This window comes from Harpegnathos saltator, unplaced genomic scaffold (genome assembly GCF_003227715.2).
Source record: "Harpegnathos saltator strain DR-91 unplaced genomic scaffold, Hsal_v8.6 scaffold7, whole genome shotgun sequence".
Taxonomy (NCBI): Eukaryota; Metazoa; Arthropoda; class Insecta; order Hymenoptera; family Formicidae; genus Harpegnathos; species Harpegnathos saltator.
Genome location: NW_020230537.1, coordinates 1,037,007 through 1,062,233, shown reverse-complemented (window position 1 = coordinate 1,062,233; position 25,227 = coordinate 1,037,007). Strand labels below are relative to the sequence as shown.

Below are 25,227 nucleotides of genomic sequence, written 5' to 3'. Positions count from 1 at the left end.
TGCACATTTTTCATTTCTCGAAAAATTACATGAGCATTAAAGCCGCCGAGCTTACTTTAAACTTTTCACGTTTCCGCTTTCAGACAAAGTTTACATACTGTCTAAAACTGCTCAGATTTTCCGTTTGAAATGTTTCGCGCGTAGTTATCGACAGTCGAATCGAGATACTGCGCGCTGCATACATGCGCTACCTTCAGGCCACAGTTCAAACTTCTAAACAGTTTCAAACCGTCGCGCGACGATCCGTGCGACAGTTGACTGTGCTGAAGATGCTTCACATTGTTTTTCTTTCTCGCTACTCCTGCACAATTCTGCCATTCTTCGCATTTCCTACTGATGAGCTCAGGTATGTACCAACGAGAATTAATTAACTGCTTGAAAATCGACGGTCTTAACCTTAAAATGTGCCTCTTACGAGCGGTGTCTGGTAAATCGTAGCATTCCTGCTCTGTGACGCTTTGTCAAACAACTCGAGCGTTCAGTCAAGAATTTAAGCCGGTTACAGTACATACACAATCGACTTAGGCTGTGTTCCAAAATTCACTGCCAGTACTGAAAATACATAGTTTGTGTCACGTATATTATAGATTTTCAGTGCTGATAGTGAATATCGGAACACAGCCTTAGTCGCCTGTAGAATGAAATTACGCGATTCTTTACGTGAGAAGAGTATGGTATATCAGGATGGCGATCATGATGACTTTTCCTTAGAAGTGAGAACGCGACAAGTTTCACCCGCGCAAGATTTCAATCAATTTTCGACAAATTTCCATTCGGAAAAACTGCATGATCGCTGCAGAATCGTCGAGAGAGTCCGTGTGAAATTGGTCACTTTTCACATTTCCACTCTCAGGAAAAGTCGCACGATCGCCAGGCAGACGCTGCATGCATACAACTCCGATACTAAGGCGATTTCAGACTAATCGTCACGAAACGTGCAAAGTTCCAGAAGAACGCTCCATGGCGCCCGATGAAATGATGTGAAAACGTTTTTATATCCAAATTCTTTTATATTTTGATTTTACGAAAAGCACATTTTCACACGAGGCATAAAGAGATACAAAGATACGATAACATCGAATGGCGGCAAAAATTTGCTCTCGACGAGGCAACATGTTTTGGTAAGTAAAGATGATGAATATATTGCTCTCAAGGTCGGCATGTTTAAAATCCGTCATTCTCTCTCTCGAATTTCTTCGTTCACTCGTGTCACTTCGAAAAATATTCATTCGCGACACGCGATCGTCGCGCATATCGCAAAGAAAGAGATACGCAATAGTAGCGGTGAATGTAAACAGACTGCTTGGGAAGTCGCGGACCCCTCCTTGCAGCCCTTTCCTCGCCCGTCGATCGAATGGGGGTAGTCGTGTGCCCGGCTTTTTCAGTGCCGACCGCGAATATGTCGGAGTGCTGTCATACGATCGCTCTCATGTTATCGCTATGAACGCGTTTGAAGTATCGCTGCCTTGGTATCTCGAATTGTGCTCGTGAACGAAACTCTTTTCCTTTTATTTCCGGATAGATCCCGGACGCTGATCTCTAATCATGTCCGAAGTCGCCTCAGAATCGGACATTGAATTGGAAAATGGTGAGTCTTGCTGTTAGAGTTATCTTCATTTTCTCAGCGAGATGAAATCTTGCTAAACAATGTGCTTAGAGTACTGGTAGAAAGTAAGATATTGATAGAAATTGATGTTACGATGAATTCTTGCTCAACCGTACATATCTTTTGTCGTGCAATTGATTTAAATTCTTATTTGCAACAAAGTTTAAGTGTCCAACGCTCGATCAACAAATTTCTATTCAACTGATCAACCAACAGTTTGTTTTCCGTCCGATCATGACGATTTGTCCTGATTGTGTATTCGGGTTTCCACCAAAATAAATGAACTTTAATCTCAAATCTATAGTGAACCTACAGAAATCGCTCGTTGTAAATAGACAAGGTAAACAGAAACGATCCGTTTGCTAGTTTTCCAGCAAATATTTATGGAATGCGACGCCTCTCTTTCAACATCGATAACTTACTCGACGCTGTCCCTAGGCGACGAAGTGCCGATCTCCAGGATTGTCCAATACGTCCAGGAACAATTACCAATTTGGTCGTGAGTATTCGGATGTATTATATTTCCTGACGATCAAATGCATGTTATCGCATGTTGACACGACAAGTGTCGATCGCGACAACTTGTAAAACAGTCTATCCTCGTATATATCCGCCGATCGATACAAGGACGAACGATCGATGAGCGGCGCAACTTCACTCGCAATCGGCGCATACATATTTTTCGGTGATACCTTTTACCTATACAACTCGCTTGTTCGATACACCATTGAAAATCGAGCGTTGAAAGTCGCGCAAGGATCTCTCTCCCTCGGCGATGCTTGCACGACACGGCGCAATATATAGCCGCTTTATACGCCGATTAATCTTCACGAGAAAGAGGACCTACATTGCGAATCTACTTGATCGGCAGGGTCAAACACATGTTAGAATTGTGGAAGTGTCTGAGTAACGTTTCAACGAATGATCGTGTGAATTTGCGACAATTCAAGGAGGCGACGAAATGCTGGATCGCCAAGGTGCTACGGACTCAGACGCAGGACGACAACAACAATTTTGAGAGAGAACTGTACAAGTATGACTACGGAGTTTTGTCTAGGAAAAGGAATTGCATGTTATCAGCGTTTCAGCGATTATAGTGTCGTAGTCTGTATTATAATGAAACTACCGCAATTACCGTGGCTTGAGGCGGCATCGAATGATTCTGCAGTCATGTGGCCGCGCAAAAAGCGACCACTATCTTATACAAATGTTACTGCGTATAAATGTGATGATCGGCAAATATTATGCGACGGGAGTAGAGAGAGAATGCAGTTTTTCTCAAACTGAGCGTCGCGATAAGTCGAGAAGATCGAGACTCGGTCGCACTGCGTGGAGACGACAATGTAACACTGCGGAATCTACTGAACCGTAAATTCAGCACACGGAACGCCAGTTGGCTCTGTGTAAAGAGCAAAGCAACTCCAGACGCTCGACGAGTATAGCCGGGTGCCTAGAGAAATTGATTAGAATTTCACACGTTGCGCAAAGTAGGCTCGTGCGGTTTGCGGTTTATAGTATGATCTATATAGCGTCGTTTGCACGAGGCATTTCTTCTAAGTTGTCACATGATGCGACGGTATATAATATCTACAAAAGATACACAGAGAAAAATATTCTGCCACTAAGAAAAGCGATTGATCGGTTTACTTTTCCTCTTTTAAGTAATCTTCAACGAAGAATATTGTCTCAATAATAACCTTAATTATTACAAATGTTAGAGAAATTCACCATCACGTACTCAAAAAAAGAATTTATATTCTCTTTTCAAGAATATTACAAAACTTGTACACTTTATACAGAAAGCAAACTGAACTTTCGTTTTAATATTTTTGTTTTAATTCAAAATTCTGGGTGGGACTACTAAATTTACTAAGATTCAAAATGTATTTAGAGTACATAGAGTACATATATACATTTATAAAGTACTTGAAACAAGTATTTATAATAAAATGCTTTTCTGTGTGTAAATGACAGTGATAGGTGATATTTTTCTCTCTCTCTCTCTGTCAGGATGTGACGCGATATTATCGCAAAGAAATACTCGCGACGAAGTTTATTTTTCGAATAAAATTTTGCCTCAAGAAATTTAGAGGCTACTTATTCTGCTTCACTAGAGCCCGATAAGTATTCATAGTTCTCGATAACTTCTGATAAAAATATACACTCTAAATTTCTTGAAGTGAAATTTCAATCGAACTTGAACGTTTCTTCACTCATACAAAGTGAATTCTCCACTTTGAATTGTGGAGTGAATATTGTCACTCGAAATTGAAGAGGAAATTTGATGTACTCCACCGTGTCGCTAGAACATATTCCAAACATTCACTCATACGGAATCAGAATCCATTCTAAACTTGTACGAAACATTCACTCTTGCGATTTCGAGTGGCGGTAATTTCACTATCACTTTGAATGAAAATATTGCCACACGGGAGAAAAAGAGTTTAGTTGAATCAAGTTTAATTGGAGAATTTCCGTTTTTTGAAACTGTATTTGCCTCATAAAAAATGGAAATTCTGTCTCTCTCAATCAAAATGCACTTAATCCGTTCAGTGTCACATTAATTCAACGCCAAACTCTTTTTCCTTATACGTGCCATTTGCTCTCTGAACGAGACTCCTCTTTAAAAAACTTGGAGAGTATGCATTATATATCGCGTGCGCACACGATGTAGATGAATGTAAAACGAGTTTCACGCACAAGACACGCCGATGTAAAAGCAAGATGCAAAAATCGTTGATTTTTCTCTCAGTTATTGCACAATTAATAGCCGCATTATTGCATAATTAAAACCACCTTGATTGCGGCTTTATTTGTTCAATTCTGCCTTCATTGAGAGAAGGAAAAGTTAGCCGCTGTTGTACAACGCGATACGCACAAACCACACACATCGCGCACGTATGCAGATACATGTATGTACGCAGTTAACATTCTCGTGGGCATCGAGCAAGCGTACTTTCTTCGTTGCTCACCTCGACATGTATAGAATCGGTCTAGGTATACGGCTCGTTAAATTTTGCAGGAGCAACACGTGCCCCGTCGCGTACCGGGGGCCACGTGCATGCTCGTTAACATGCATCTACGTACGTGTACATCTGTATATGTGCGTGCGTGCGTGTGTGTGTGTGTGTGTGTGTGTGTGTGTGGATTTCGCACACATGGCCGACCGACTGTGTATGTCATTATTCGCTTACGTATTATCCGCAACGGCGATAAGCAGCGCATTGTGGTCGAAGCCGGTTGTAATTCCCGGCGGCCGTAAAAATATACGCCCGGTCGTCGGAGATCACGAGACGCTTCCTCTCTTCGTTTCGCCATCCGGACCGTTTGAAATTCGTCGGGACTTCCACGAGAAGGCGCGACGTCGCTCGGGAACCGATGAAAGGGAGTGTTTACCGCAAACAGTCCGCCTACACGCCGCACTCACCGTGCGTGTGTTCGTGTGTACGTGTGTGTACCTTCGCGGGTAATTCGAGGCCTCGCGCGCAGTTTCATCAAAGTGTCGCCGACTTTTCTGATCTCAATCGGATCACGTGTGCACGTTCGCGCGCGCTCACCGGAGTTCTAAGTCGACACACAGGTGTTATTCGCGACCGAGCGACACGACACGCGAACATGTGGCGGCTGGAAATCGGTGCGATATCTCTTATGCAATTCGCCGGTGCTTAGTGACTGCCCGCTCGTAGTCTTGTCTGGTAGTCTTATTAGCGTACGAGCATTCTCGTTTTTTTTTTTTTTTTTTTTTTACAGTTACAGATAGCAGGAATAAAAAGGAGGTCCCGCTCTTACGATAGTTGTACCTTTCGCGCCGCGTCGTGCTCTATGCGCGGACTCGCTCTGTTCGTCGCGAATGCAACCACTCGATTATTACGACGTAAACAAATGCGGGTTGTTAATGTAAACGCGAGTTCCAGACTTGCGACGAGCTCATCAGCGCGATATCTCAGCACGCTCATGGTAGTGCCGACAGTGCGTTTGAGCCCACGTCACGACGCCAAGTCGGCCGTCGATTATGATTTGTGATCGAGACAGGAAGTAAGTGGCGAGTTCGCTCCATGCTGTGTCGCGACGATTATTTTCGTCCGGCTACCTCGGCGTTCGTGTAATTCCCTTCTTTCTCGCAAATTGCACTCTCCAAGTTTTTTGGAGTTAAATCTTGCTAGAAACGAGCGAAAAGTGGCGACATTTTCATGCGAAGCGACAGTGAAAACGTCGCCATTCTTGACACCGCAAGACTAACGTGAGCTTAGAACGGATTCTGATTCCGTATGAGCGAATGTTCCGATTAAAGCAAATATATTCTTGTACGAAGATGGAGTATGTCGAGGTTTCACTCTTTAACTTCGAGAGGGAGTATTTACTCGACGATTCCGAACGGAGAATCTATTTATATGAATGAAGAATCGCTTCAATTCGAGTAATTCGCTCTGTTTTTCGAGTGACGTTTCACTTCAAGAAACTTCGAAATTACTGCTTGAATTTACTGGAGTGAAATCTCACTGGAAACGAGTGAGAAATTACTGAGATAAAATCCAACGATGATTCTTCGTTTTATATTCAGCCTTATTGTACAAATAGCTTTTTTGCGACGCTTCACATGTATCATTGTATCGCTAAGGTCGCGATTGCAATGGGTAACATAATAATATATGCAAATTGTAGAAATACAAACGACGCGACAATGGACTCGATGAAAACGGACATAGATAAAGATATCACGGGGGTCGAGCTCCGTATGAGAGTTCGAAAATTCGATGAGGAGAACATTCTCCTGCGGGAGGAGCTCGCACGGGCCGAGGAGTTGATCACGAATCTTGAGCGACAATGCAACAATCTGGAGAATCAGTTGTACGTATGCTTTTTTACTCGACGCACAAGACGGTTGAATGTTTGTAATCACAGATAAATCTGAAATCTGTTCATGAAAAATTGCTCACTTTGTCAATGCAGGGATCGTTATACGAAAAAATGTCAACAACTTGAAAAGGAGAACGACGAGCAGAAAGACAAATTAGACGAGATGATAAAGAATGAAAAGAGCTATATTTCCGCGTATCAAAGATCTATGAAACAATATGACAGCTTGTCAAAGCAATTGGAAACCGCAGAGATTGAGGTACAACAATCAGCAATGAAATAACATTAAATTTTTATTTAATTTTTGTTTAAATAATTACCCCATGTAACACGAATCTTTAAGAAACACCTTAGAGATGCTTGAATGACATACTTCTTATTTTAGATATCTTTAAAATGTCTCTAAAACATATTTTGATATATGTTTAATATTTATATTAACTATGATTATTTATTTATTTGTATGAATCATCCCTTTGATAAAATATACTAAATATAAATATAATCGAGATAAAAAATAAATTTATTAATTTTATAAATTACATTAATTTCTGAATATATATTTTGATGCTGAATTACATAGAAATTTGCACTTGCACGTTAAAATTTTTGTTTTTATTTCGGTTATAAATGTAATATAGATGCAAGCCATACAACCTTTAAAAGAAGAGATGGAGAAGATCAGTAAGGAAAAAAAGGATTGCATAAAACAAGTCGCCAGGTTGCAGGAGGAGTTTTGTGAAAAAGAAGAGGAATGTGAGAAGCTGAAAGTCATGATGACTGAGTTGCAAGATACAATCAGCAATATGAAGGAAACGTACGAATATACTATTCGTGTAAGTTAAAAAATTCTACAGATTTCAGTTTCGCGTGATCATGAATCGCAATGATGTAGCGAAAGCGATATATTGCAGAATCTGCGCGACAAGAACCATCAACTAATGGACGAAAATATGGAATTGCAGTCATGGTCGGCGGTTCAGGGAGAAAGAGTAAATTATCACGATAATTATTATTATTGACATCTTTTAAATTACACGCAAGATTGTTCTCATTATAACTGGCATGATATTTACAGTCACTCTCACCAATTCCGGACGCAGACGGATGTCATCTACACAGCACACCTTACAAATTAGAAAAAATAATGCTAGAAAATTCACTGTACGCTGAGTTAAGAGCTTCCGTAAGTAGAAGCATTTATTAGAGGAAATACCACTCGATACATTCTCAAAGCTTTGGACTTTCGAGCAGTGTTCGAAAATTCGGAATATCGAAGTTCCTAATAGAACTAATTTGCAACAAGATTTTGTATAATTAGTATTATTTGAATGTTTGAATATTTACACTTCAAAATCTCGTAATTCAAATATAATTCATAATCCTAGTTATTGATTTCAATAAAATAACAAACGACAGTTTGATTCGTTCCTAAAATCACAATTGTTCGAGTTGCTTTTAATGAGCGTTCTCGTGTTTGAAATTACGCGTTTCAGGGCTTCACAGCTGAGTGCAGCAGCAAAAACTCGTGTAGGCAAGAATTGGAAGATGAACTGGATTATTATGACACGGTGATTTCCACGATATTGGAGCAGCTGGAAAAGTTATTATCTCTCAGTCTGATAAATTTTCTCGCACGGCTTAAACTCGACTCTCTCGCTCACGTTTTGCGCGCAATTCGTTTTCCAGAGTTTTAAAAACTCTCGTCACGACGACGGACTCGATCGACGCACCCCAGCCTGACTTGCTGCATACGGAGAACACGAGAGTATACAACATCGAGACCTTGAAACACAAAGTGGCTCTCCTGCTGAATACTGTAGGTTACGGCATTTTTACACTTGGGATAATTCTCCCTCGTTGAGCATCCTCGCGCGTTGATAAGAGCGCTACTTATAAAAGGCCATCTCGACAGATGCGGTTACTCGCCGCATTACCATAAGAGAACAGCCGTTTGCGACGAGCGTCTATTTTCATGATAAAGACACATACACACGCACGTCGCGACTTCGCATTCATCATGTTTCCTTCTCTCCCCATTCATGCCCTGAACTTGGATCTCTGACCGCACATCTTCAACGTAACTGACGCGCTCTTGTGCTTCCAGGTGACCGAAAAAATCGCGAGAAGTAGGAACACCAAAGATTCAAGCACACAGCTATGTGCCGACTGCTCAGACGCGATCGGGACCTCGCAACAATTTGGCATTACGAGCTTCCGGGCTCAGCTGACACGCGCGTAAGTTAATAGTCTTGTCGATAGCTTGAAACAATGACGCGCAGACACTTGCGCGACTGTGTGCGAAGTTGTGTCACGCCCGCAGTGGTGTACTCGTGCAAACACACGAGTCGAAGATGATTAATTAATTCTTGGAAGAAAGAGGATCACACCGATGTACGCTACATACGTCGAATAAATTTATTCACATATGCACGCCTGCAGGCAGACAGGCAAGTGGAAGGCCTTGTTGCAGAGTCGCTAGAGTCGCACTCTTAGATTTTGACGAAGGCCGAAACAGAAGGTTTCAATAACCAGCGCAATATAATCGTGAGATACACCCGTTTCGCCGCATAAACGGCGAATAATATCATCTCGTCATCGTCGATAACCGTTCCCGCGAATATTCGGATCAGGGTCAGGCATATGGCGGCGCGGGGACGTGGGTTCCTCAGGGTTTCCCATAAAAATAGCAGTGCTGTCCCACGGCAACCGCGCCCTCGGACGATACTCCACGCAAAAATAACTGGGCTTGCCCCGAATCTCGTCTTCTTAAATCATGATTACCAATCTGCACGTTCCGCTACCGAAATATTCACCAGCAGCCGACTCCCTCAGTCCTCCTCATCCCCTAATGATTTTCTCTGGGAATCTTCTCGACATCTTTTTTTATTATTGCGCGTTTGTAAACTCGCGAAGAATCTTTCTCTCTCCTGCGCCTCTCGATATCAGAACGTCGCCTTTTGCCTGAAAAGTGTCGAGCTTGATTTATAGGCGATCTAAAAAAATAACATTAAGAAATCACTTTGCATCTGCTCATTTGTCAAACACGGAAATGGGAGATATATATTCGAGAGCACTAACGAGGTTTTATCATAAATTATCATTTTGCTCGGTAGACCTTTTTTTACATGAGAGAAAGGAAAAAACATCCGCAACGGACGAGCAGTAGGTCGAGGACTGAAATCGATGTACCAGATATGGGTGTGTTGAGAAGTGGCATTTTGGTGACCAACTTGTTTCCCTTGCAATATAACGAGCAATAAAAATATGGTGATATGTAGCGTTTCAGAAAAATAACGTCGTCACGTCGTACGTCTATTTTGCGGATCTTCGCGGCCTCCTCTTCGTGTCGCGTATGTTCGTCAAAATATATCCCGGAGATCACCTCACGCGGCTATGTGTGCTCGTCATCACGAAGATGGACAGCATTGCTAGGGGAACCTCGATTCAGGCGGCCGCAATCAGTTTGCTCCGAGTCTCCTCGCCGCGTGTGTCGCACCTCGAGAGCCAGCGGAGGGTCTTGAACGAACTCATAAAGCGTCTTGTCTCGCGCACGAAGAAACGTGTGGATCTCTCGTTTTATTAAAATACAATGCTTACGAGAAAGTTTAACGTGATGTAAAATCATGTAAAATCGTTTCTCATTAAACAGTGTTACAGTCCTAGACGCGCAATTCTAGATTTTAAACGCTTTCAATATTTTATCGAACACGACCGGTCACGTTAAAGGAAAATCCTGAGGTTAAAAAGATTTTTTTACTGCGAGAAAGTTTAAAGAATTTTTATTGCGAGAAAGTTTAGGAGGTGTAAAATTGTTTTTCATATGGAACAATGTATATGTTTTTAACGAATTTAAATTTCGAGCGGTTTTAATATTTTATCGGCATGATTTATCACATTAATAGGAAAAGCTGAAATTAAAAAATTTTTGTTGTGAGAAAATTTACTGAGATGTAAAGATCCTTTTTTTTATTAAACATTTTTATATATCCTTAAATATGTTTATGTATTTCGAGTGCTTTTGATATATCTTATCGATACGATCAATCACGTTAACAGAAAATCCTGAAGGTAACACATTTTTATTGCGATAAAGTTTACCAAAATATAAAATCGTTTTGCACTGGGCGGTGTTTTTCTAAACACGTTTCTAAATTTCGTAGTTTTGATATTTTGTTCTACCGCAATCAATCACGTTAATGAGAAAAATCCTGAGGTTTCCCTCAAAGCTAGAAGGATAAGTCTCTCTGATTGAGAAACACAAGATTTGACGGTTAATTCATGAATTCGTTTAATATGAAGCAATGAGCAATAATTAAAAACGCAACGACAACGATGCAACGTCATAGATACCATAGACATGCAACAGGCTGACATTACTCGCACGTCGCAAGGACAGTTTGATCTGTCGCTTTAATAGCATGATCAACGCATTAAATCAATGCGCACGTGTGGTAGCGGATTCTGATTAATCGTAGTTGTCGATCTGCACGAATGTTTGTTTATGTCATCAAGACCGACCTCCTTGCATATAGACGTGGACGAATCACGGAACGCGCAACAGTAAGCAATAACTTTGACCTCTGAAGGCATGAATTCCCATTGAAGGATCGTGAGAAAAGAAGAAACGCTGTTGTTTCCGTCGTCTGTTCGATTAACAAACACCCAACTTGATTGTTATATAAGCATGCAGCATAAAAATAATTGCTGTTTTGAATTCACTCGGTGACCGGATCTTATTGATTGATCGAGTCGAGTCGACTTGTCAAGCCTTTAATTATGTAAGGTGTATTTATCCTCGTCTCAATTCTTGCCTCGGCTGTTTACCTGTTTTTGTTGTATTTTCGTTGTTTTTACTAACCGATCTTTTAGTTGTCAGTGTCCGAAACCGGAGACGGATCTGCGGTTGACAGCTTCACAGGACGTGAGCGATAACAAAGACGATCCGTTCCTGAAAGTTATACAAGCGAGCACGAGCGTCCTAGATCATAATATTTTCGAAGTCATCGATCCCCTCGTCGAGGAATTGGACAGGATCATCGAGGAAACCATTAATTCGCCCGTTGTGTACAAAGATCTTCCTGCATCTGGGAATCCAAGGTCGGAATATGTAAAATTCTCGTAGATTAATTTAATTCGCTCGAAATCCCCGTGAATTTATCCTTACGAAGAAGAGAATGTGTACGCGAGACGTCGAATGTTTCTCGTGTGAACGAGTCTGTCAGCAACAATTCTAATCTGGATAGCGATCATGTACCGTTCTCCTACAAGCAGGAAAATGAAAAGTTTCACGTGAACTCGATGACTTCAGCGATCGTGTAACTTTTCAAACCATGGGAATATGAAACTCTTCCCGCCTTTATACTATTGTTAAGAAAAGTGACTACTCAATTTACATTACTTCTTTCAAGTCTTGTTTATCTTTATCGAAGAATCTTTTCTTGACAGTGGTCTTAAAATATACTTGTGGTAAAGTTTTTTACGGAGAAGCTTGTTATGCATTTCAAAGAATTTTATTCTCTTTCCAAGAATATTATATAACTTCTTCCTCTCTCTCTCTCTCTCTCTCTCTCTCTCTCTCTCTCTCTCTCTCTCTCTCTCTCTCTGTCTCTGTATGTATATGTGTATGCATATATATTGCATGTATATTGCATTTTTATTTTATATAATTTAATAGTCTTGAATTTAATATTTTTGAGATTGGAGTACGGCTATTCACTAAGATTCAGAATATATCTTAAGTAAATAAACGATTTGTTATGAGTCCTTAGAATTTTCACTAATTTCATGTTTTGCACAAATTTGATGTTTATAGTGAACTTATGATAAATTTGTGAACGTATAAATAAAAAAAAAATATTTCTAAGATAAGTAACATTTACTTGGATGCAATATGTATCTTCCTATGTGTAAGGAAAAGTTACATGATCTCTCTAACTGAATGAATTTATTGTGTTCAGGTTCAGATCGATGTACACATTGCCATCGCACCCGCGAGCATCGTCGTCAAGCCCAGAAGACATAAGGCGAGCACCTGGTCAAAGTTCGAGGAAGAATTCTTTCGATGCCAACCTCGCGAGCGGCGACGGTCTGACGTGGACGGAAAGCAGCGGTGAAAAATCCGCAGAATTCGGTGCGGGATCAACGTGCGACGCTTCCGGCCGAGAGAGTCCGACTCACACCGCGGCGAGTCGACCGAGCGAAATGCCAAAAGTATCGAGTGCCTTGCGAATGGATTCGAAAGCACTGCTTACTTTGGCGGAGACGAGTGCCAAGAACTTTCAAGCGCCGGAAATGACTGTGACGAGTCCGCGAACGAGTTCACTGACTAGTCCTCGCAGGAAGCTCTCGGTCTATCATCGGTCGTTCGACGTAGTGGAGGTGCGGGATACGCGCGAGGACGATCAAGGACCGTGCCTGGAGGTGAGGCGATCGCTAAGCGCTTCTTCCGTACGGGACAACGCGAAGAATGAGTTGTCCGGTAACGAGACGACGGACGATTGCGACCAAAACGATGCATCTACATATTTCTTTAGTCAACCTTACCGCAACATAAAGCATGACAGTGATTCCTCGAATAACTGCTCGCCACAGAAGCATTTCTGGGATGGTGACCCAACGGACGATGAGCCGAGTCCGATCGTACAACCGATACCGAGAAAGGTTTATTTAGCGCCCACGCGACTGAAGCTTCTTCTGCAGGAAGTCGAGAACTCGGGCGAAACCTCTAACACCTCCGACGCGAAGAAGAAGAAGAAGGAAAACACGAGAGACTGTGCTTCCTCTGCCACGAATTCCCCCGAATCGGACGTGCCGAGCTCCTGCTCCACAGTCGTTGGTGACTCTCCTGTCCATTTGTCTTCGACATCACTCATTACAGACAAATACGAAACAGTGGTCGATGCGCCAGCACTCGAGTCTAACTCGCGTCCTCTGAGCGAAACACTTTCCCAGGGCCATTTGACGTCAGCTCGCTCGATTCCGCATAATCGAATCGGTGAGTCCATGGATCTAGTTTTAATTAGTACAAGTCAGGATCGATCAATCTTAATTATGCTGTTGTGTGCGGTTAAATCGCATTACATCATGCTCATCAGCCGATATCAATTTCATAATAATACGCAGGAATAAAAAGGAAGGAATAAAAAGCGCCAACGGATGCGCAATTAGATCGAGGTGCAATATCAGTTGCAGATCTGGTTCCAGACAGAGGATGTCTGGAAGTCACATATATATATCCAAGAAGAAATAATTATATATAATTACATATGAATTTTGCCTATATATAACCATATATAATTATACATAATTATATGTATAACTATACGTGAACTAACTTCTAGTGATCATATTAATGTTCGATTCAAGTTTGAATTGCCAAGGATACAGTAAATAAATGCAATATGTCGTGCACATATTCATCACTTCGTTTCATTGGTTCTACGTATTTAATTCGTCATATGCAGTTGGTTACGTTTTATGTATAAAATCAGTGAAATGCAGCGATGTCGCAGCATCGAGCCGGCGACCAGCGATCATCATAGTAGCCAACGCGTCCTGTCATTCTACTCGCGAGAGACATCACGGGAAATTGGCCAGAATCATAGACGCTTTTCGTTGATTGCATTTTCCCCCGCAGATTCAACGGAGATCGCGAATCCAGAAAGTCCCCACTCTCGAACAAGCGTGCGGAGAGTCAACGACGATCAGCCGCGCGTCGAGCGGTCAGTCGATGGCCAAATGTCGAGTCGCGAAAACACCTCGGCCGGCAAAGACAGCGAGTGCGAAACGGCGAAACCTGGTGACCGGTGCGTCGACGAGGGAAGAACGACGATGGGCGCAAACAAGGCCGACCAAACCGATGACGATGTTGCCGTGCTGCCATTGATCGGCGACTCGCCGACGAAAAAGGAGATACCATGCGAGTACGTGATGCAGAACGACGCGATGGCACGCGACAGAAACCTGTTGGACGCGAAACAGGAGAGATGGCAGGTTGGTGGCACGTGGATCAATTAGTCATTACGACAAGTAGTTCCTTGATAAACGTATATTCGATTTTATTAATAGACGACGTCTCTGTTGAGACATCTCTTGAAATATCTTCTTATACGCGAAGAGACCAAGGATCAATCGAGTTCCCAGTGTCGTTCACGGAGCGAAGGGAACGGCATGCTTGGAGCGCAACCAGGGGTTTTATTCTGAACGCAACGTAAACGAGAGGGTGACTTTCTCCAAATCTTCATTGAGTTAATCGATAATTAGCTCAGTCGCCAGGATTGCCAGCATGAAAGTCAAAAGACACCTAGTAAACAAAGAGAACTTTAGACCAACACCTTGAAATGTTGATTTCGAGAAACTTGAAGAAAGCCAGCCTGATTATACTCTCGTAATTCCAAACTCGATATTTGTACACGAGCGTCACGTGTAACGTTGTGTTTTCAGCTTGAGAATCAAAAGGACGTTAGCGTTCGGTACGCGCGTCCAGAACAGGGCCCCAAGCTGAGCTTCAATGAGTTGTCAATCGCGGTTGCACGGAAGCAATTGAGCTGACACTTCACTTTGTAGAAACGCGGCCCTAACGCACGAGGAGAATGGTTCAGGCCGAGTCGTTAATCGTGCCGCGCAATTAAGATCTCCGCCCGTCGGTAATTGTGGTAGCAGCGTTAAGGGGACAATCGGCGAACGCGGTGATAAATCTGCGGTCAATTGACACTAATCACTCGTGCTGAGCGCGTGGTCGTTGTCCGACGCGCGATTGTCAGCGCGGCGATCGAGATTAATAGTGTATCGCAGTTCGCTAATTATCCCTAGAGCGTTAATTCTGAAGCTTCCGAAGCGTACGCTTGATAAAGCTAATCTTAATCTTAATTCTTGCCTTCTCATTTAGATATGATGAAAAGAGTTGGCTGGTATGTTTGAACATAACTCGGTTGCGAAGAATTTATTTTGGAAACTCCTTGTTTTTCTTGTCGCTATCTACCGCACGAAATTGATATCTTCCTGTCTAGTTCGATAAACAAATAACTTCTTCAACGAATCAGAACGTTGCAACTATCAGCTTATGATATCAGCGTTAATGTATCGCCCACCTGAGGAATGCCGCATTAAATGTTGAAAATTACCATTAACGCTCTAGGGGTTAATACACGCGGCTCTTGCTTGTCCGAAGCAAGAATAGTATATCCTTTCTTCCCGATTGCACTCGTGTTTACATACTGCTACACGAATGGCAAATAAACAAGAGGAGCGTATCTCGTTCTCGACGTGACGCTTGAAATAGCTAGCGAAAACTCGTGTATATTTTTAACGCGCGAGCGCGCGATGTCTTTCGCACGCGTTGTAAGCGTTCGTAGACGCGCTAATTAATTTGTCATCAGCCGGGTCGCGTCTTTACTTCGCGCCTGTTCGGTTCGCCTGTTTGCCGTCAAGCGGAGCTGTTTAGTCGCGGCGATTTCTAGCGATCATTTGCATTTAATTACATTTATTCGCTCGCATCCGGTTCAAATAGCTCTCTATATTTAGTTTTATTTCGCGGCGCGTCATTCCTCTGAACTGCGCTTGGACGACGATGACTTCTCCCGTCTCATCGATGTGATTCCACGCGAACTTTTATATCCGAGGCTTTCGCGATATGGAGAAACTGGACTCGATCTGGACACCAATTTGTTACCGCGGTTTTCATGCATCTGTTTTGTCAACATTTCAGTTTGCTTCTTCAAGGGGAGATTTTTTTAACATGCTAAATACCATTTTTAAGCAAGAAAGTAAATAGAATGAGAACATGTTCAGAATAAATGTGGACGCATATTAGCTGATATCATGGGAAAACTCGTGCAATTAGCACTAATTGGAATATTCATTTTAGAATTTTATATACCATTTGAAATATTATGTGCAAGTAGCATTTAAAAAACTTTATTAGCGATTTAATTATTATTCGTCAGAGATACGCAACGACAAGCTTGCTCGCGAGTCTTCGCCTTATATGTTAGCACGCAGCGCTTTTATGCAGGTATCGCGTACCGGAGATTCATGAGACTTCGTCATTGCCGCGCTGAATTAGTCGACCATCTTGCCTACAGTCCTGTATTCGCACTTCGGCGATAAAAAATCACACATTTATGGAAAGATTCTAATTTTTTGTTTGTATCTTCTCAGAAAAAAGTGTGATTGTGAAGTACCGTTTGTTATTATTGACGTGACAGTTTAGTTGTGTCTTTCTTACATCTGACATCTGATATCAACTGTCATTTTAAGATATATCTTCTAGGATCTTCTGCACATTTATATGTTACTCTCGGCGGACAAGACGTCACAGCCCTTCGACGAGTAGCCACGAGTCGTGCGAATTTTCGTTGCGCTCTTCGAAGCGCGCAGCGTCTCAACAATGCCGATACACTCCCGCGAATTTTGCCACCGCCGTGTTACTCTAAGCGCAAGATATATTCCACCGGAATACCACGGAGTTATAAATATTATATCGAAGTGCGGTGGAGTCAAACGCACGTGCCCCGTCTACACATCCGGCGGTCTCTATCTCGTTTGATACGAGAAATAATATTTGCGTTAGGTGCCACGTAAACGTTCGACAGATATTAGTAGAAATTCACGGGGCAAGGCCGCGACGGGTCTGCCGAAATTCTCGCTCGCCGAAATCTCTCTTCTCCTCCCTCCGTTTCCCCCCTCGTTAGACGACATATTTATAGACAATGATTAATCAGTCGCGCGCGCGCGCGAAGTGTCGGTTAACGGTCAAGAGAGACGGAAAAAAGGATCGATGATTTCTCCGTACAAAGTTGACCGAATCGACGAGCGATTACGATGTTGACGCCGCGCAGACTTTGCTTCGCTCGGTTAACGCGTCTACGCGACTTCGTCATTTCATCCCGATTGTTCCGAGTTATGCAGTGAGAAAGAAAGCGCTGTAATGAATGTTATGGCGCGCGGCTTTTTTCCGTTCTTTTCTTTTTTTTTCTTTTTTTTTTTCTTTTCTTTTTCCTTTGCATTCTTGTTGCACTCTGATAACATTTATCCGAACGCGATAACGCCCGCGATCCGTAGGAACGAAGGTCATATTACCACTGGAAGCGCGATCTGTGCCAACTACGATTACTCTTATCGTTACGAACTCCCCTAATCTTGCATATGCAGTGATTGTTAATCGGCGGCGGTCAACAACAAGCGCAAACTGTGCGCTCGCATGCATTTCCTTCCGCGATTGCCCGAGTCGCTGGGTCTCCGCGAGCTAATTTTTCACGAGTTTCTTTTTTCCTACAGCTGCTATTTATTACAACCATTTTTTCTGTCATAATCGTGCGAACAGAATTGTGTTCAGGAATGAGCAAACAGAACCGAACGCAAATTGCACGCGTGAGATAATATGTGCTTTTTCCCCCAAGAGTTTCTCAGGATTCTCTAAAATATCCGAGTTATAACGAACGTTAATCTGTTGCAGCAGCGACGTTTTACGATGAGGAGATCGTTTTCGGAAGGTGACAGCGACGGTCGAGCGCTGTGCCGTTGTAGGCAACACGGTCGGTCTCAGCCTCTGATCGAAGCAGATGATCGGCTCAGATCCTTCCCGAGTCTCACGAGCACTCGTCTGCAGGAATCTGGAATAGTCAACTTACCAGATATGGAGATAATCAGCAGGTGAGTAGAAGCCCGCTCACCTGTGGAGTATGACGCTCGAGCAAATGATCTCACTTCATCGTGTGTGACGCCTTTGTTTTTCAGGGAGAATCTGAGCGAGTTCGAGCTGCAGGTAAATGAACGCGCTCTACGTACGAAAATCACGCCACGCATTACATTGACCAGTTATACTAATCGTAGAACGCGTATTTGCAGAAGAGGTACACCGCGTTCTCCCTGTGCCTGTGCACAGACCGGGTGACTCTGCCGCGCAGAATGGAGCTGTCGCTCCGCCAACGCGACCAATCGGAGAAGAATCTCGCCTGCGAGGTGCAGAAGATGCAGCAGGACATTCAGGCAAGCGAGCACAGCGACGAATAATACCTTGACGCTGACTGCATTGTCTGGCACAATTTCACCTCACGAGTGCGAATAGTTGTTTCCGACGCTAAACGCGAAAATCAGATAAAATGGGCCAACAATTTTGCGGAATTTTATAAATAGCAATAATAGAAATTTTTTATTTCTTCCAAATTCACGATGAACTTCCAATTTATATTTAACACTCAAAAACATATCGGAAATGATTGTTCGCCGCACTTGTGAGTGAAAGAAAAGTGGAAATTTGTCGGACAATGTAGTTAATTGTCGAATATTCGCAAACTCGGATGGAATGTTCATGTGGGAACTATAATGCGGTTAGATTCTAACCGCGAGAGAGAGAGAGAGAGAGAGAGAGAGAGAGAGAGAGAGAGAGAGGAAAAGAAAGGAAGTTCGCGGTTCTCTAAGCTTTTTCGGTAGTCGTGCTCGCACGGTTCGTTGAGGGAACTGAATTTTGCGTAACGTCAGGAACTTGCGCCACTATGCACGGACAGGGAATCCGTGGAGAAGGTGGAGCGTATCAGGCACCAGCTGGACATGGTCGCGCGGTGCGCGCACCGAGTGTCCTGCGCGGCCGAGACTCTGGGCGCCGTGCACCAGGAACATAGGGTTTCCAAGGCTGTTTTCGTGGCCGACAGATATCTCCAGCTGCTGCAGTCCAGATGCGAGAAGTTGGCTGCCAATGTCGCCGAGACCAAGTGAGAGTCAGCCTTATCTCACCTCCCCTTGTCGCTCGACGCGCGTTGCTCGTCGTTTCATCTCCATTCAGCTTTGAGCTCACCGTGATAATATCGGCTTTCGCGCAGTAACGTCGTTCACATGTTCTACGACTCTGCGCCTGTGAAGGTCTCGCATCTTTCGTTGCTGATAATTAGACTTCGTACGTTTGAGGTAGTTGATCTTCGTACGTGAGAAGATGTGATAAATCAAAACACTCTTTTTTCATTTCCGTGCCGGAGCGATGAGATGATAATGTCAGTGACGGTGTACACGCTGTTCGCTTTCCAGACGGATCCTGATGGAGAACAACATAATGGTAGAGGAGAATTCCGGCGAGCTCGGCGACGATCTGCCCCGGATTCGATACAGGAGCGGTACACCCGCCAATAATCGTATGATGGTTCGAAATTATTGAGAAAATTCACGTTTTTAATCGCTTTCTCCGTTGACTTTTCCCCGTCATACCCCGTCGCATCATACCATCCCGTACTGCACAAATGTCTAAGGCCCGGCCCACAAAGCAACAAGCCTTTAATCTTTTACTCTAAACCTAAAAATATAACGCAAGTCTTGCCAAAAAATATTTCCTGCAATAACGTTTAAAGATTAAAAATTGATACATTACACCGCAGAATCTTTTTTTTTCCTTTTATTTTTTTAATTTTAGAAATTACTATTTTTGTAATTACTTTAATTATTTATGCTTTTAGGCTCGGAACAAAAGAATAAAAGCTTGTTGCACACCTTATAGGTCGAGCCTAAAAAACTTCTTAGATACATCTAAGAAATACTTGTTTTAATCGTTTTTAGGATGTCGAACGCCCCTAAGATATATTTTAGACACCTTCGTTGTTTGGGTTTCGTTGTATTCCGTGTCGCTTTATCGGTATCGTCTGCACGATTTCGCAAGGAATTCGTCTGACTCGGTTGCGCTCACTCACTTACTCACTCACTCACTCGGCTTGCTTCAGTTTTTACCTTTTCCTCTGTGCGTCGTTCTTCTCCCGGATTAATCAGTGCGTTTCTTCGTCGATATTTTTTTTCTTTTTAGATGGCTAGAAGGAGAGCTAGCGTTGCGACAATGTCTCGACCAATGGGCAGTGCACAGGATGTGATAAAGGCAATTTGTCTCGTTCACTTTTATATCGACCTAGCTTTGAGTTTTCGCTTTCGGTGCTTCGATGCGAATCAAAGTGGGGTGTTTTGTGTTTTGCGCTACTAACACGATGACACTTAGTGCACAGCTTTGCTCACCCATTCCACTCTTTTCTTTCTCAGTGTTATCTCTATATCTCTATGTTTGATATACAGGATACCGTGAGGCAACGAAATTCCGTTTCCGGACGCGTAACTCTGAGGAGAACGTCTCTCAACTACGAATCTTCCAAGTGGGAAAACGAGAGACTGGGCCGCACCGAGTTAGTATTGTTATCGTTACTTTCAACTCTAGTGTACAACCATTAAGGATATCCATTAGTAATCAAATATATCTCAAAATAAAACACGTTCAATGTTTCGTTGATAAATTTGTCTTTTATCGCTTAATTTGGCACACCGGATAATTTTTCTGATATATCCTTAGATATCTGTGTTTAAATTATAATAGGGATATTATAATTTTGATGTATTGAAAAAGTAAATTTGAAAAATTTGCCACAATTTTTTAATTACATAATTAAGATATAAGAGAAAATAATATTCTCTATAGAAAAAAAATAAAAGATTCGGCATGCTTTAAGAAGAAAAAATTCTATATTTATATATTTGTATAATATATTGTGCGCTATCCGTATAAAAATGTATATGCTGATTAATAAGTTTGTACGATCAAGTAGCAGTTGTAGCAGCATCAGCGAGTTACGGGGTATTTTCGAGCATGCTGAGTCCCGACGCAGCTCAAGGGAAGAGAACAACAACATGTTACGGTTAAATCAATCTAGTAGTCAAAGTATAATAATTGACGACGAGATTTGGACAAACCCGAAGCAGGAAACCTATCCCGAGCTCCTCCCCTCCGTCGTCGAAGACGTCAGTCAAGATTGTGAACCATGGTAATCCATCTTCTCCACTCTTTATCTTGATCGCTTCAATTGAGATCCTTTTGTGTGAACTTAACTGCTTCTTTCAGCGCAAAATCATCGCAATCGTCTAGGATGAGAGGCATGGTTATATCATGGCGTATAATGTTGTGGGGCATTTTAATCTTCTTCCTTGGCTTCTATGTGAATCGCGTTTTATCTACGGTGGACACGTGCAACATCAGTTATCCGCCGGATCAGTGGTTAGTCGAGCGGATTTTCAAGAGATATCTTCGAACGAGAAACGTGACGCCTCACCCGACATGAATCGTGATTTCTTGTACGATCTATATATATATAGTTTAGTTAACTCTCACTGATAAAATATTGATTAAATAAACAATAAGACTAAATATATGTACTGTCGCTTATGTCAGTTTCTTGTGAAAAGGCTGAATAAATTTTAAATGATTATCACACGTGCTTTTTTCTCTCTATGATTCAAGTCTTACGTATTGCGATTGCGTTTACCCGAGACAATGCATTATACTGAAGAATTACGTTCGTAAGGAACAGTGAAATAAATTAGTACCTGAATATATCTCTATGGAGAGATTCAAATAATGAACGTGTCAAGAGAATGTTTAAAAGATAGAAGTTCCGTTGAATGTCTGTAAATATCTTTTTACAGAATATGTGTACTCTTGCTCATATCTTTGTATATTTGCATTGTATATTTAAGCAAGAAGCGTGCATAATTAACTAGCAAATGCAACTGCACGAGAAAAATTGAAATATTGCTGAGAACATAACTTACGCTTCTTCTTTCATGCGAGTACGACAAAGGAAGAATGTATAGTAGATGTATATTAGAATATGTATATTCTTGATATAGTTATTAGGGAAAGATTCAGCATACGTACTATTATTAATTTGTGAAGTTATAACATCGGAACGCAGTCTATATTCGAGGTTGAGATTTCAAATGATGATTGTGTGTATTACAAATATTGTGTGGATCATAATAATTGTGCAGTGTGCAAAACTTGTCTTTTAGTCTTCAACTTTTTAGAAGGAGAAGAAGAGAGAAAGTGTGTAGGGGCAAGATATTTATATTTATATAAGTAAACATGTATAAATATATATTTATATGTATACAGATTAATACAGAATGCTTACAATTTTGCATATTTATATATATATATATATATATTGCATGTGTATATATATATATATATATATATATATATATAATCTTTTATGCATATCTTTATAGTTACAGTTTTGAATGTAGCGCGTATCCCCACTTCGCGTCACGTGATCTATTTTAGTTCGAATATATCTGGATACAAACCACGGTAGCGCTAAAAACCTTGTCACTCAAGAGGGGATACGCTCTATATCGCTCTATATCCTCTGAAATGTAGTATCTCGGCCTTTCTTCCTTTGTCGTATTCGCACGAAAGAAGAGGCGTAAGTATGTTCTCAGCAATATTTCAATTTTTCTCGTGCAGTTGCATTTGCTAGTTAATTCTGCATGCTTCTTGCTTAAATATACAATGCAAATATACAAAGATATGAGCAATCTCTTGTGAAATCTCGTCATATATTAAAACGTTTCATCGAGTGCCACGTGTCGGCATCGTTTTTCGGTTAGGTTTCACAAATAAGATGTATCAAATATAACAATCATATTGTCGTGCTTTACTTAATTTTAATATATCTTTAATGTCTAATTATGAACGATTGTATTTTTATGCAAGTATTATACTAATACACCAGGCATGGTAGCTATCATTATTACTCATAATCATTACTTTTAATAAACTAGAATTTTTCGAAAGTAAATAGACATTTATATTATAATATTAAAATTTATTAATTACAGAATGGCGGACGCTGCTCCAGCCGCTCGTGGAGGTTTTCGTGGAGGTTTTGGCTCTCGTGGAGCAGGTGACCGTGGAGGCTTAAGAGGTAGAGGACGTGGTGGTAGAGGCAGGGGACGAGGCCGTGGTCGCGGCAAAGAAGACAGCAAGGAATGGGTGCCTGTTACCAAGCTTGGTCGCTTGGTCAAGGAAGGCAAAATTCAATCCTTGGAACACATTTATCTATATTCCTTACCCATCAAGGAATATGAGATCATTGATAAGTTCCTTGGAGCAGATCTCAAAGATGAGGTCTTGAAAATAATGCCTGTCCAAAAACAAACTAGAGCTGGACAGCGTACCCGTTTCAAGGTAATTTAAAGTTTCAGTTTATCATTGTAACATGTTGGAATTTATAAAATTAAAATATGATAAACGAATGATGGTTGTGCAATTATAATAGAAATGCTTAAAATATTTTACAGGCTTTCGTTGCCATCGGAGACAGCAACGGCCACATTGGTTTAGGAGTAAAGTGCTCCAAAGAAGTAGCTACTGCTATTCGCGGTGCTATCATTCTGGCCAAGCTGTCAGTAGTGCCAGTACGACGCGGTTACTGGGGTAACAAAATTGGTAAACCCCACACGGTACCCTGCAAAGTCACTGGTAAATGTGGCTCTGTACAAGTGCGTTTGATCCCAGCACCTAGAGGCACTGGTATTGTTTCTGCGCCAGTCCCCAAGAAGCTGCTGCAAATGGCTGGCATTGAAGACTGTTATACCTCTGCCCGAGGCTCTACCTGCACGCTTGGCAATTTCGCCAAAGCTACATACGCCGCGATCGCCAAGACGTATGCCTATCTGACACCAGATTTATGGAAAGAACAAGCTCTATCTAAAGCGCCATACCAAGAATTCGCGGACTTTTTGTCTAAGAATCACAAAGGAAGCACGAGAACAGCCGATGTTGCTTAAATAAACATCTAGCTTCCATGAGAGCTCAGAATTATAAAAATAGATTTTGTAATTTTCATCTCCTTCCTGCACTGTCCAATTCCTTAGGGGTTAATGCATTACATGTTTTAATACATTATTAATGTACATAGAAAAGTGCTAGTTGCACAAATTATTTTCTTTACACAATTATAACGATGTATTGTTATATATATATATATATATATATTACACTTTTATATTCAGTAAATTAATTTAATAAGAAAAAGGTTTATGTGATAGAAACAAGTTATTTTATATAGACTTATATTTCCAAAAAAGAAGTCAGGTATGCAAGTACTTTTTGTTACATTTAATAATTTAATATGTCTGATTAAACTATATTAATAGCTTTTCTTACTTGAAAAAAGAATTATATTTCTAAAACAGTGATAACATCACGTATTTTCAGAAGCATTTTGTGAAGATTGATATTCTTCATATGCTTTATCAAATGTTTCTATAGTATGATCACACATTTTTGCAAGATCTTCGAGACCCCGTTTCAATAATTCATATGCATTTCCATTCTTTGTCTGAATCCTTAAGAGCATTTTTGATTCCGCTGGGTGTTGAAGAGTGTAACCACACATAATTACTTCAGGGCTGCAAGTATTTTTTATTAAATTGCGTGTTTTCTTAACATGCAATATAAGTACTGAGATATTCATTATTGGTCAAATTTAAGTAATACATACTATTGAGATATCACATATTTGAGCGCATTTCCCAAAGTGTGTCCCTCATCCATAAAAACAAACGTTTTGGATTCGACTCCTTTTTCTGGCAACTGCATTTGTAAAAGTTAAATTTTAATTTAATAATAATGAAATAATAATGTATTTCCAATTCTTTAAGTAATTTTTATTACCTCTAAAAGACGACCCATTATAATTCTAGTTTACGCGGTTTACGAGTGATGATTGTATGCACGTTCTCAACTAACTTAACCTCTTTTTATCCTTCAGATGCACGGATACACCGATAGTCTGCTCCTTTTCGAAGAAGTTTTCAGAATGTTCTGAGCTAATGTACATTGGTCCAATAGAGTTAGAGTGAAAGAAAGTATACTTGTCTCATTCTAACTTATTGCACTAGTTCAGAAATTCTTCGAAAACGAACGGATCTCTCATATTTATTTCTTTCTAATTCTA

General features: G+C 41.3%; 3 protein-coding genes across 17 annotated transcripts; 2 read left to right on the top strand and 1 right to left on the bottom strand.

The window, feature by feature from the left end:
• The first annotated feature begins 34 nt into the window (after positions 1–34).
• LOC105189740 (uncharacterized) lies at positions 35–21,695 on the top strand. Of its 14 annotated transcripts, none has more exons than XM_025305512.1 (25): positions 219–346; positions 1,032–1,121; positions 1,523–1,588; positions 1,973–2,105; positions 2,478–2,639; positions 6,269–6,454; positions 6,557–6,722; positions 7,105–7,299; positions 7,378–7,455; positions 7,542–7,649; positions 7,960–8,066; positions 8,153–8,282; positions 8,571–8,701; positions 11,336–11,563; positions 12,424–13,460; positions 14,103–14,458; positions 17,922–18,118; positions 18,203–18,230; positions 18,314–18,454; positions 18,947–19,176; positions 19,487–19,598; positions 20,250–20,318; positions 20,510–20,616; positions 21,034–21,249; positions 21,327–21,695. In XM_025305512.1, exons 3-25 carry the CDS (start codon positions 1,546–1,548, stop codon positions 21,541–21,543), a joined length of 4,377 nt encoding a protein of 1,458 aa, XP_025161297.1. In that variant the 5' UTR covers positions 219–346; positions 1,032–1,121; positions 1,523–1,545; the 3' UTR covers positions 21,544–21,695. The 14 variants fall into 14 exon arrangements, 12 of the variants coding, with proteins under 12 accessions (XP_011150336.1, XP_011150337.1, XP_025161297.1 ...); XM_011152033.3 differs by having other exon boundaries at positions 944–1,121; positions 17,925–18,118; XM_025305513.1 differs by having other exon boundaries at positions 944–1,121; positions 18,203–18,225; positions 18,309–18,454.
• An 892-nt stretch (positions 21,696–22,587) lies between these two features.
• On the top strand, positions 22,588–24,097 carry RpS2 (ribosomal protein S2). 2 transcript variants are annotated; one of them, XM_019844450.2, is made up of 3 exons: positions 22,588–22,689; positions 23,105–23,453; positions 23,567–24,097. In XM_019844450.2, exons 2-3 carry the CDS (start codon positions 23,106–23,108, stop codon positions 24,053–24,055), a joined length of 837 nt encoding a protein of 278 aa, XP_019700009.1. In that variant the 5' UTR covers positions 22,588–22,689; position 23,105; the 3' UTR covers positions 24,056–24,097. The 2 variants fall into 2 exon arrangements, with proteins under 2 accessions (XP_019700009.1, XP_011150333.1); XM_011152031.3 differs by having other exon boundaries at positions 22,599–22,693.
• A 226-nt stretch (positions 24,098–24,323) lies between these two features.
• Positions 24,324–25,158, bottom strand: l(2)37Cg (RNA polymerases I and III subunit AC2 l(2)37Cg). The gene is made up of 3 exons (XM_011152029.3): positions 24,945–25,158; positions 24,772–24,863; positions 24,324–24,679 (listed from the first exon to the last, which is right to left on the bottom strand). Exons 1-3 carry the CDS (start codon positions 24,960–24,962, stop codon positions 24,472–24,474), a joined length of 318 nt encoding a protein of 105 aa, XP_011150331.1. The 5' UTR covers positions 24,963–25,158; the 3' UTR covers positions 24,324–24,471.
• Between the last annotated feature and the right edge of the window lie 69 nt (positions 25,159–25,227).